The sequence below is a fragment of the Seriola aureovittata genome, chromosome 4, assembly GCF_021018895.1.
Source record: "Seriola aureovittata isolate HTS-2021-v1 ecotype China chromosome 4, ASM2101889v1, whole genome shotgun sequence".
Classification (NCBI taxonomy): Eukaryota; Metazoa; Chordata; class Actinopteri; order Carangiformes; family Carangidae; genus Seriola; species Seriola aureovittata.
The window spans coordinates 5,279,183-5,292,464 of record NC_079367.1 but is presented as its reverse complement, the minus strand read 5'-3'; the positions used below and the strand labels follow the sequence as shown (position 1 = coordinate 5,292,464).

The 13,282-nt window shown below is 43.6% G+C and overlaps 1 protein-coding gene across 2 annotated transcripts in view; it reads left to right on the top strand.

The window, feature by feature from the left end:
* The window catches only part of pik3cb (phosphatidylinositol-4,5-bisphosphate 3-kinase, catalytic subunit beta), a 47,754-nt gene that overhangs the window by 14,872 nt on the left and 19,600 nt on the right, over positions 1-13,282 (top strand). For both annotated transcript variants that reach the window (XM_056373766.1, XM_056373767.1), the window contains exons 3-4: positions 10,056-10,251; positions 12,279-12,507. In XM_056373766.1, the coding sequence (XP_056229741.1) occupies positions 10,093-10,251; positions 12,279-12,507 (388 nt within the window). In that variant the 5' untranslated portion in view covers positions 10,056-10,092. The remainder of the gene's footprint in view (positions 1-10,055; positions 10,252-12,278; positions 12,508-13,282) is intronic.

Sequence of the window (13,282 nt, the reverse complement as noted above, 5' to 3'; positions counted from 1 at the left end):
GGTATTTGCTATCACTACATAGCCAACTTTAGCATTAACAGGATTAATCTTCGATCCTTAACTCACCAAGAGCTGCGTCCTAACTCTTGTTCTGCTTTGTTTTGCTTCATCCTCCATCCTCCATCCTCACGTCTGACCGAGGGCAGACTTTAGCTGGTTAGCATAGTACTCGGACATCTTTGACATGATATCAAAACTGTTATTTCTTCACATTCTGTTGATCATTTTGGTTTACAGATATGATGTTACCAGTTTTGGAGTGTTTGAGACATTGTTTGATATTGTGGGTGGTAACAGTGACGGTGATTTACAGTTATTAAGTAGATGTATTCATAATAAAGGTTAATTTCTTTTTGTGGAAAAATATTGACCTGAAGAGAGAAAAAAAGGTGTGAAGTGCGTCTACAACATGTTGACTCCCTAATGATAGCTGTTCATTGTTTCCTCTTTGTAAGAGTTTCCGAGGAAAGCTCCCCCAGTCCTTTTCAAAGAAGAAGCTGTTGTGTCAAATGGAACAAAGGCTAATCCTTATGTCACCCTCACAGAGCAGCTGGTGCACAATCCTGCTCAACATCAAAACAGGAAGAACCATACTGGCCATACCTATCATTGGATGCTGAGGCAAAGAAGAGAGGGGGGGGGGGTCAGAAATGGCCTTTAATATAGTATTCAAAATAGATCAGTTCTTGTTTCGATGACATCAAGTGTATTTATAGAAGAGTGGGATTTATTTTTGTATAAATCTTCTGAGAACTGTGTTTGATTCATTGTCAGGAGCAGGCAAGGCAAGGAAGAAATTAGTTGTGTGTTTGTGTGTGTGTATGTGTGTATATGCCTGCATTGAATTTCTTCATTTCCTGTTTCACAGAATCAGATTGGCAAGGCCACTTTGCGTGTGTAGGCTTCCTTGTGTCTGTGGTGTGGGTGTATCCGTTGTTTGCTTTGAATAATGATATGGTTGTGGCAGGAGTTTGCATAGCCTTTAGCTTTTCAGTAAAGGTATGGCAAACATCAGCTGCACGTCTGTCAGAGTAGCTGGTGTGTATTTACCGTAGTATTGACTTTAATCAGCAGAGCTCAGACTAAGAAAGCAGCTTGTTTACATGTGCTTAGGCATTGACCCCTGTGGTGTGATGTGTTGGTGTGCAGAAGCTACTGAAGGTATGAGTAAGCCGCCTCATGCTGCAGATCCCACAGTGCAGAATACATTAAATAATGCAAGTGTAGTTGTTTATTGGGGGGGGGGGGACTGTGTGACCAGCGCCATGTGACCCCACTGCCCCCTGCAGCCTCTGTGTTTTTTGTTTTTACTGGAGCTCAGTGTGTGTGAGGCCAAGCTGACAGAGCTTTGTGTGTGTCAGAGGGGGGGAGAGAGAGAGAGAGGGAGAGAGAGAGAGAAATGTTTTAGGCTGGGGGGGGGGGTTGGTTGCGAAGGTTGATGGGGGCAAGCGAGGGCAACACAAGGGCAGTGTTTGTGTAGGGCACGGGACTGTCCTCACTGGCACGCACATACAAACATACACACACTTGCCAAAAACACAGAGGCTTATTGTGGACACGCAGCCCAGTCGGGTCCACCCACTACAGTCACACATTGTATCACACTTTGCCTTTCCATCTCTCTTCTCTTCCCCTCTCTCTCTCTCTCTCTCTCTCCTCTCTCTCTCTCTCTCTCTCTCTCTCATTATCCATCACAAATTAGTCTGTTTTCCTCTGGTGTTATCGTGACCTCACATCCACACTCCACCTGTGCGGTTAGCTCATCAGCGTCTCATTGGCTTCCCGTGTTATCGCTTTGAAGGCTGTCAAATCTTTCCATCTATCCTCAATCGCGTCTCCTTCTCCTGTCACCTTGAAAATGCCCCCCCACCCCCCCACCCACATCCCCTGTTTTCCGTCTCATCTCTGAGGGAGGTGAGAAACGTCTGAGTCATGGATAGAGATCCACATTTGTCTCTCTGTGTGCAGCCTGTGTGCTTCTCCTCACTTGTCTTGTGTCTTGTGTTGTGAATCGGGCTCTGTGGAAAAATCACACTTGCACATCTGATTTGCTCCCCCCCACCCAACGCTCTGTCAAGCCCCCCTCCTCACATATACAGACAGCTAATGAGATGAACTCATAATCCATTTTTATTATGCCGTCTGTTTTCATGAACAATTAATATACATATCACATCACTCTGAAATTGTCAACAAGACGATTACAACTTCTCAGTGCTTCATTTTACTTGCTCAGCTAATGGAGTCTAATACAACCGCTCTTCTTAATGAAGGTTATGATTAAGGTTGGAATTTAGAGGGAATTTGATTAAGACAGTTCGGGTACTTGTAATTGTAAATATTACAATACAATTCCCATGTTCATGTCTGAGAGGTAAATGAGATGGACATAATAATACAAACACCTGTCAGACCAGCTACGTCCTCCGAAACACTACATACACTGCTCTCTGAAACTGAACATTATAACCTTCGTGACAGTAGGATTTATTTAAACTTGAAACTGAGTATACACACCAGGATATGCACCAGCAGATTTGGTCCGTGTGACCCACCCCTAGTGGAAGTGACTGTACTGTTGTTACTACACACACCTGCTCGTGCTCTCGTGCTCTCATGCATGACACCGTTCAGTGTGGACAGTGTGTTCTGGGCAGGTTTAAACTCATACCGTGTAGTGGAACTTGTGAGATCATGTTTTTGACATGAGATGTTTAGTGCATAATATGGTTGGTGTTCAAGCTTGGCATTACCTCAATAGAGCGTAGTTGCTAGGAAACTGATTTTAAAAAATGAACGTTGCCTTGTTCCCTTTTCAAAAGTGATGAATGATTGTATTTTCTGCATTTCAATGTGCTGTTGAAGGCACCGTCAACAAGCATGTTCTGTCCACACCCCACTGTGTGATGTCACTGCAGGTGTTTTCCACCAGTTGTGAAAAGAACAGTTACTGGTGTGACAAACCACAGACAGTAGCTTTGGACAAATACGTGCAGGGAAGTTACTAAAGCAAATACAATTTAAACAAATGATTGTGATAGAGTAATGTGCAAGAATTTACATTTATACAATAAAGTAGGGGTGGATGCCGAATCTCAAGGTCAAAGCAGCAGCGAAGCATGAGAGTGTGTCGCTTTATGCATCAAAGGCTTAAATCATACTTTTATTTCGTGTATCGCAATGTTACTTATCGACCATATCGGCCAGCCCAACAATATTTGCTGTAACCACCCTTTTCCTTGTACATGTGCACAGTTTTTGAAGGTAGTGGCAGGTTGTTCTAAGCATCTTGGAGAACTTGCCTCTGTTCTTCTGTCTCTTAATGTAATCCCAGACTGGCTCCATGGTGCTGAGGTCAGGGCTCTGTGGGGATCTTTATGACTCTGGCTGTATGTTTGGGGTCATTACCATGATGTGGAATGACTGTGGGACTGATCAGATGCCTCCCTGATCTTTTTCTTGAATCTATATGATGTGTGAGAAAATAAAAAATAATAATAATTAACAGTTGTGCAGCAGCAATTTTTACTGAATTGATGTGTTGAATGAATTTTTAAGTCCACATTGGGGGAAAAAGGGTTTATTCTAGTAATGCATATTGCCCAATATTTTTAAGACACAAGGACAATGAAGTTGTATAAATGATCAACTCCAAACATTTACACGTGCAGAAATGATCTGATTTTGGTTCCCGACTCACTATCACAGTTTAATCATGCAACCTGCACACACTGTTTCTCCATTAGCGAGTATTGTTGGAGGGATTAAGCATCGCTCTAAGAGCAATCTGCGGTGTTGCATGAAAAGGATTCGCTCCTTCCCTCCCTTCTGTGCGTCTTCCTCCATCCTTCATCCACTGATGCAGATGCAGAAATAGAAGCACATATTAAACCCCCTAATGTCATTCTAACTTGATATGGTCCCAATGCAGACCTGCACTGTCACTATCTATCTGGTGGAGTGACTCATCGTGATGTCACAGTCAGAGGCACTTTGATGTGTTGGTGCACAGTTGTCACATGAGGTTTTCAGACACGGCTGTTGAAGTGCTATGATGTAACTTTCAGTCTATATGGTGTTTTCTTGCCTGTGATGTAACTATAGGCAATGGACTGGATATGATTAGTGTCACGGTGGATTTATAGCCATGTGACAAATGTCACTTTGATTGCAAGTGAATTATAACCTTCTCTGTAATGCAGCGGGAAGTTTATTCTTGCTCAGCACAGTGAAAACATGGTAATGTCAGAATCCATTACACGAAATGTTCGTCCATGATGAGGAAAGGACTGTGATGTCATAGTGATGCTGTTGGACCTGACCTCCTCTGTCATCTACCTAATGACAGTAAGATTGTTGGGAAGGTTGGCTGGTTGAGTCATCGCTCCGCCGGGACAGAGGTGGGAGATGTGCAGCAGCACCAGTCACAAGAACAAAGTACGTCTCTGAAGGACGAGGAAAGGTGGACGTGAATGTAGATATGAAGGGGGCGCAGTAGGCGTTCCAAGGTGGAGAGAGCCTCGCTCATATTCTGCAAATTTTCACCTTTCGCTATTTGTTAAAATGTTTACATTTACGGTATTTTAACACTCACTGTTTATTCACCAGAAACAGATTGATTATTGACTCTACAGACGTTAGATTTACCGAGCTGGCAGTGTACACATTGAATGTGCTCAGTACAGTAAAGCTGTTTTTCTGTTTTTCTGTGTGAGACGGCTCAGACTGAACTCACCACGAACTTCGCATATTTTCCTGCAGTTTCTCTATTTTTACTCTTGCCTCCTGTGGTTTTATGAAGTGGAGTTATACGGCCACAGGATCAGCACTAATGTTATAGCTCAGGTTGAAACCTTTCCAACATGTGCAGATGCATCTTCAGCTAAATTTATGCTGCCCGGGGCAAATTGACATCTGTCCGCGTTCACTCACATCTTTGCATCTACTTTATATGGAGTCACTCGGCTTCAGTTTCAGTCTGGACAAGCCTTTAGATTTATTACACTGGCGCCCATCTCATTCCTATTTTCTGCCATACTAAACAAGGAGAATCCACGGCACACACATTACAAGTGTGTCTCATGGATTTTTACTTACATAGAAAAACTTTGTTGTCCATAAAAGCCATAAAAAGATATTTTATCTTCCTCTACTCCAGCAGAAGATCTTGATTTGACTAGAGAGCAGTTGAGTAAACATCCTCGAAAGTAACCCTTGAAGAATAAGAAAAGCAGCTCTGCCTCTGATTCAGCGTTGATGAGCTTTTTATGAATGACTGGCGGGGACTGTAGCTCCAGTCGTTGTTTGTCACTCACTTCCTGTCTGCTGTCATTGCATCCTGTCTGAGAAGTGGGCGTTTGCCACTGTGTCACTGGAGGTGGTTAGTATGGTGCTGTTAGCTCGCCGGATGTGGTTGTTACATACACACACACAAACCTTACCAACACAAAAATACACACCCACCCACACACATGCTCCCACTCACACACGCTCCCACTCAATTACTCCATTCACATTTCCTCTCAGATACAGAATGTATGGAGATAATTTGTTCTTTAGTGGCTGTCAGACTATTTTACAGGGGATTTGGTTTCAAAACATTTCCTCATTTCTGTTTCCAGGCATCATGCTTCTATGTTTTCTGACGATTTGGTTTGTAGCATCAGGTGAAACTTGATCCCTGTGGAGGAAGTGGAGCATGGAAGCAATAAGCAGTTGTAGAGTGCAGCAAAGATCTAAAAATCAAAGCATGAAGAAAAAGCAGTAGAAGAACTTGAAGTGAATGCAATTTGTAGTGTAAACGTCCTGCAGTGATTTTGCATAAACACATGCACACACACACACACACACACACACAAAAAATGTCTAGTCACTGACCCAACCTGAGTGTGTCAGAGGTGAAGTGACTGTAACACCTGAGTGTGCGTTTACCGTCGGTAGCCACCACCTACATCCACTCCTAAATACAGTAAGTGCTCACACTGCTCCAACAGTGACTCAAAGTACACACACACACACACACACACACACACACACACACAATCCAGCCACAGTACGCAGTACACAGGCACACGCCCCAGCTGACCGCTTATCCACACACCAGTCAGACAAACACACACTGTTGAGCCTGAGCTTTCTGTTCGCCTGCAGGCCAATACACACCAATATTCAGCCATATTTTAGCACAGTAAGTGGATTGTGTACTAAAGCTACAAGCACTGTTCATTCATCTCTGACAGGTTACACTCTGTGTGTGTGTGTGTTTGTGTGTGTGTGTGTGTGTGTGTGAGAGAGAGAGTTACCTGTGCTAATCTGTGTGTTGTGTTTTTAGAAATAATTCAGAGGGAATAAAAAACATTCCTTTTTACTGAATGGACAGTCTGCCGTCCAGAGTGTGTCCTTGCTGCTCGTTTCATCTGCAGCGTGGAGCGTTGTTGCATTACGGCTTCATGAGCTCTGTGTTTCAGTCCGTAACTTGTGGTTGTGGCACTTTAAGGCCAACGGAAGTGGATCGATTGTGGATTTTAAAATCATGTAATAATGAAACAGGGTTTGTAATTAATATTTTCTCCATCATTTGATTAATCAGTTGTTTTTTATTTTTGTTTCTCGTTTAATTAGTTTATCATTTAATTACGTTATTATTATTATTATGAGAAATGCCCATCACATTTCCCAGAGCCCAAAGTAATGTCCTTAAATTGCTTTTTTGGTACAAGAAATAATAGATAAGATATTAAATTAACAGAGAGATAAAACAGAAAAAAACAGAAAATCCTTGAGTGTCTTTGGCATTTCTGCTTGTTAAATTAATAATTGACAGATGAATCACTTCCAGTTTGGTTCATTGAGACACTTTGAATTTTTGTTTTTTATTCACAAAGATGTGCTGGATGAAGAGACTTACACCACCCCACCTACACCCCCGAACAGACACTGACACACACGCACAAACACTTACTCACTCTGCTAACCAAGAGGTGGAAACGCTGACTCAGGCTTCCTCAGTGCTGCCAGTGTGTATGTCTCCATACTCATTTACAGGAGTACAGTGGTTGTAATAGAGAGGTGAAGAGGTCTTAGATCCTCTTTGTCAACTTTATTTTTAGCACAGCGGGGAAGAAAAAATGTCACAGGACTCTTAATCACCAGGCATGGCCTTTTATACACACACACACACACACACACACACACACACACACACACACCATTTATGTTAGCTGTTCTTTTTCAATCAGTCACACGCACACATGCACACACACACACATGGACACACACTCCATTGTAGAGAGCCTCACAGGCCTCTTACTGTCAGACAGAGAGAGCTTTAGAAAGAGAGTGCTGAGTAACACCAGTGTTTAAATAACCATCAATGCATCTGGGCATGAAAGCCTTCACAACATGTCACTGTCATCGCTTCAGAGGAGCCACTTCCAGTACAAGCAACCCTTTGCTTCATCATCATCATCATCTGAGGTATAAGTTTGTGGCTGGTTTGCTTTATAGCGGACTGTTTGTTGCTCTGTGTTTTTCGTCTCCCTTTGACGGTCACTGGAGTTTTTATAACACCAAACCAGTTTGTCTCTCAGCTGTGCTTCCCTCTGATCTCCCTACTCTCCTTTGATTTACAGACACACCCCTTCCCAGTGCATTTGCACATATTTGATCAGATGTCAAGATTAGAGGATGTGAACGGTGACGGTTCTTTTTTTTTCCTCCGAGGCAGCTGTGTTTGAGTTTGTGAAAGGAAACGAGGAGAGGTACATTTTAGACAGTAGTGAAAATTAAAAGGCACCAAATTGCACTTAATGCATTGGAATTACAGCTGTTTCTGAAACTGTTACATAAATACAAAATCTGCCTTAGTTTGCACAAAAAACAGGCAGCGCACATACAAGTAGGATCATATATCTGCACCTTCAAACACAAGCTGTCATCAAAGTGTGCCTGAGGAGCCGTGGGGCGCAGGCTACATAGTAATGCATTGTTTACTTCTGCTAATGTCGGGCTAACTCTGCAGATCCCTTCAGGCTCTTTTGTTTGTTGTCACATGAAACTCTCTCTTTCTCCCTGATCTTGCAAACCCACTTGTTCCCCTCTGATCCTTCCGCTGAAACCTGACCTCACAGCAGACCTCTGGCTGTCTGCCACCACATCCTCAATAACCCCGCTCACCTGTGTATGTACAGTGTGTGTGTGTGTGTGTGTGTGTGTGTGAGGCACAGAGAGAGAGAGAGAGAGAGTGTGTCGGCATCGCAGCAGGATGAGACACTGTTCAAGCTGTCTGGTGTGACATTCTTGAAGCCTGTAATTAATGAGATCAGTGTGTGTATATTCATAGACGTACATGCAGTTGTTCATCCATCCCTGACCACCCAGTGTTGTTACTGCGTCAGACAGACACGCCGCGTGTCATGTTACTTTTCATGTGTGTAACTGTGCACCTTTTGTGACGTTAGAGACTCGCCATTGTCTGCCCTTTAACTGTTGATTTGAATGGCTTCTTGTGTGGAGGGGTTTCTCTCTTGTGTGTGTGTGTGTGTGTCTGTGTGTCTGTCAGTGAGTAAAACATTGTCCTGTGTGTGCGTGTGTGTGGAGGCATCATTTCATTTCGTGTGCATCATCCTTCATCGCTTTCAGTAACTGCAAAGTCCCTGTAAGAGATGTTCAGGCAGCATTCTTCAGTTTGAACAACACACAGAAACACACAAGATTGTTTTCCATTTGCACGGCTGATAATGTTAAGTGGCTGAGATTGTGGCTCCAAATGCACGGCGGATATGCACCATCCTCAGCCACGTGGCATAACGGCGGCATAGCTCGAGCACTTAACTTGGAGGAGGAAAGACCATTAGAGGCAATCAGGTCCGTTGTTTTTAATGGGCGGATCGGGACGAAATGGATATGGACCTGCGTCTTAGTGGAAGAGTTAATGTACTAGTCCACTTGAGGACTAGGTAATGAGAAAAAAAGGCAGGTGGAAGTGGTGTGATGGTACAGCTGTGGTTGCGGCACAAGCCCAAATGGAAACCAGGCTGTGGGCTGTTTTTACACCAACAGCTGGGAAGCCACTTACTGCAGCTCCGAGGAATTCCCTGCAGTCAACATGCAGTGTGCATGTGTTTGTTTGTCCACATGTGTGTTTGCTCATTGTCAACAGTTTCTTGAATTATATGTGCTGGGCTTCTTTGATTTGGAGCTTCTGCATATGTCGCTGTCTGACAGAAATTGCCTTTCTCAGCAGTGTTATTGAAAACAGACAGGAGCTGTGTACGTAAGGCAGGAGGTGAACTCCCCCCTGCCTTCCTTGATAATTACTTTAGCAGCGCTCTGTGTGTTTTTGTGTGTGTGTGTGGGGGGACGGTGTGCATGGTGCATATGCATGCTTTTACACATGCATTCTTCATCTATAAGTGTGACTGTTTTTCATTATGCGCGTGTGTCCTGTGCGGTGGGGACCAGACTGTCAGATGAGGGGAGGGCAGGCTGACCTTTTGTTCTGTTTGCTTAGTGGGCATTCTTCTGAGCACTGGCCCTCATCCAAGTTAAAGCCAGCGGCCTCCCACTGGACTCGGCCCAGTGCTGCCCCTACAGGGACACAGCCACACTGAATCATCTGCGCCTGTCAACCAGTTGTTACTGGGAAGGATGATAGAAAACAGCTGTAATTATTCTTAATAACGGATTTAGCTTTGGGGAACGGGCTAATGACTTTTCAGAACACCACCCTGAGTTGCAAAGCTTCAGTCATGAGAACATGGGACTGTAACATGTCCACTGTATGTAGGGAAGATGGATGACTCATATTATAATTTGCTCTGTTAGTTCTGAAGTTGTTATTTTACCAGCTCTCTAACCCTCATCTGGCATTTCCTCCTCTGTAATTATGATTTTAAAAACCGATTTGTACTCGTCCCACAACTTTACCCTTCAATGAACATAATGACCTGTTCAGAATAAGTATGTCAGAGTAAATGATGAATGAAGTATCTTTCAATGAACGTCTTCTTCTTCTTCTAAAACTTGTTGGTTGTCTCTCTCCTCTGTCCCTCCAGGTCCTTATGGTTGAGGTGGTGTGTGTTGCCCCTTGCCATGCCTCCTGCCATGACAGACCTCCTGGACATATGGGCAGCCCACTCGCCCCTGGCCGGACACGCTCCGGACCAGATCACTGTGGACTTTCTCCTGCCCACCGGTATCTACATCCAGATGGATGTTCCGCGCGAGGCCACCATTCAGCACATCAAACTGGTGAGTGGCGCCGGCTCTGGGCTGAAATGGGCTCTCCATGTAGAAATGCATTTCTGCTGCGAGGTCTAGCTGAATGAGATCATTTCAGCTGTGTTGTTACGACACAACAGATCATTTATAGACTCCAATAAAATCAACTTTCAACACACTTCAAGGAGATTTAATGAATTTATTTGCCTGTTGTGTGTCCTGAACTTACATTATTGTCCGTGCATGCCTCTAGGCCTGTTATCCTAATGAGGAAAACAGTCTACAGCCCACACACACACACACACAGAGTCACACAGTGAGTCAGTTAGACATTATCTAATGCCTGTTTTGACAGAGGTGGCTCTTGTGGTTGGCTGGGTGTTTTTTGTTTTGCAAGTAGCTTTTGCTGTCAGCAAGCAAATAGCTCATGACATCATGCATGACTGCAGCTAATAATGTGACGTGGAGGTCAGAGGTCACAGACTTCAAGCTTCTCTCAGAAGTTATTCAGAAAATGACTCGCATTGTTTACAAAGTGTCACAGTCTGAAGGTGTGTGAAGTGTGCTGAGGGAAACAGCAGCCGCCTCAGGATGTGATGTAGGTATTTATATCCTACTTATAGAGTGACCAGAAAAATGGAAACACCTGTATGATGCTAGGAGATGAAATACAAAAACCATCCAATAAAAACTACCTTACTTTGAGGCTGAACCTCATGTTGGTGTTGTTGAATTCACTGAAAGTTGTGTCTGTGGCGTCTGTTCACATAGACACAAATGATAAAAACAACAGTTCAGTAGAGCGTCGCCTGACAAAAAGCGGAAGTTTTACAAAGGTAATCTTTATTACTGTCACTATTCAGGGCTGTTTGTATTGGACTGAATTACAATATACAGCATTTCCGTTTTTATGGACTTGAAAACACCCTGCATCGACACACAAACTCAAGCATTTTCCCCCAGGTCAGCCAATAAATAGAGCCTGAGCAGGTTGTTCTGAATGGGTCTTGTATATAAGATCTTGTAATGTGACCAGAGATACATTGATTTCACTTTGTTCACTCACAAATATTTGCTTTTAGCAATAATGTTTTGACGATTGAGGTTTCTGTTCAGGTCTTTGAGTTCATCAGGCCAAATGTATACGTGGGTGCACACGCATAAAAGGTGTGTGACGGCATGGACATGCGTCCCTGAGGGAAGCGTGAACAGAAGCAGTGGAAAGCTCTCACAAATTATATGTCACTGAAGCAAAAAAGGGAGAGAGAGAGAGAGAGAGACTCCTCTGAGCCTTTATAGTAAATGAAAGAGAGGAAAAATATGAGGAAACCAGGAAAAGGTATTTGTTCAGCCAAAGACTCAGTGATCAAACAGCATCAAAAAGATCCGGCTAATAAATGACTGTGGTTCATTGATACTAATGAAGGCAACTTTTAGATTTCTAAGAAGGCCGTTGTGAAATGTTTTGTGGAACTGATGGTTCTGCTGGCTTGTAAACTTGGGACAAATGATGATAGCATGGAAATGATTTTATTAAATGTTTCATTTCTGAGAACATTGCATCAAGTAATTAAACCCTCTCTGCATTTTGCATGAAGGTTTGTGGGGAGATATGATCAGCATAACGTAAAACAAACAAGTGTTCTGGAGAAGAAGATATACGTCAGTGTTACAGCGTCGCTCCACAACCTCAGACAAACGCACAGACACACGACCTGACACTAACCCTTTGATCACGCTGCGGCGGCACAGTGACATGAATCATGCCAGGATTGGCTGCTTGAGGTTATTATTCACATCCTGATTCGCTCACCCACGAGCTGTGTCATCTTGCCATGAGTCCTGTTTGTCCATGAGCATGAAACATACGCTTTTGTCAATACATTACATTAGATGACTTGTTATTCTTGTTGGTTGTAAGGCATCAAATTAAACAAATGCCCTTGGGAATTTGGTTTAAGAGGCTGCAGTAAGCCTTGCTTTATCAAACCCATCAGATAACTTCTTATAAACATGTCCATCAAGCCACAAGCAAAACCACTTCTTCTGCCCCCCAGCTCTTATGGAAACAGGCTCAGACACTGCCGCTGTTTCCCGCCCTGGGCGAGATGGAGAGCCACATGTTCGAGTGTGTCAACCAGGCCGCCGTGCACGAAGAACTGGAGGACGAAACCCGCCGGCTGTGCGACGTTCGCCCTTTCCTGCCGGTGCTCAAGCTGGTGACTCGCAACTGCGGCCGAGCGGAGCGTCTGCTGGACTCCAAAATCGGCGTGCTCATTGGCAAGGGTGAGGCAGCATCACTTTTAACTTTTAAGACTTTTCTCCAGTTTAAAGTGGCAGATTATCACGGAAACTCACTCTCACACACACACATCACTCCCTCCCTGACTGATTCATCTACTGTCCCTCTTTCACATTCTGAATAAAGAAAAGCTCGTAAGAGTCGGTAAGTGAGACGGTTACCTTAAGTTACCTTCACCAGTAGCTCTCCTCTACTCGGCACATTCACCCCACACGTCAGACCTGAGGCCAGTCTGCAGCTGGCTTCTGTCAGTGACCCTGCTGTCTGATAGAGAGGCGTGAGGATTGACTGGACATGTTTCTGACATGTCTTCCATCACCTGTCACTTTGCATTATCTCTGCTGAAGATTAGGCTTTTTTAGAGGAGCAGAGAAGATCGATCGCTGCTGTAGGAGAAGCTCGGTCCTCTGAGGTGATTAAACATTCGCTGAAGCTCAGATTCACTGATGCACAAGAGGAGAAAAAGAGTTTCTTACTGAACACTAAAGCTCTCACTAAAGTCAGACTCATACAACAATAGAGTAGTTATTAGAGCTGCAGCAATTATTTGATTAATCATTTAATCAATTGATAGATTGATCAACTATTTTGATAACTAATAAATCTGGTTCCAGATTCTCAAATGTGAAGATTTGTCAATTTTCTTGTCTTTGAACTCCTTGTCAAATAGTTGTCAGTGTTTAAATATCTCTCCCTGGGCTGTGGGACTTTTTAAGGACAAAATGGTTAAATAATTACTCAACAAAATAATCACCAGCT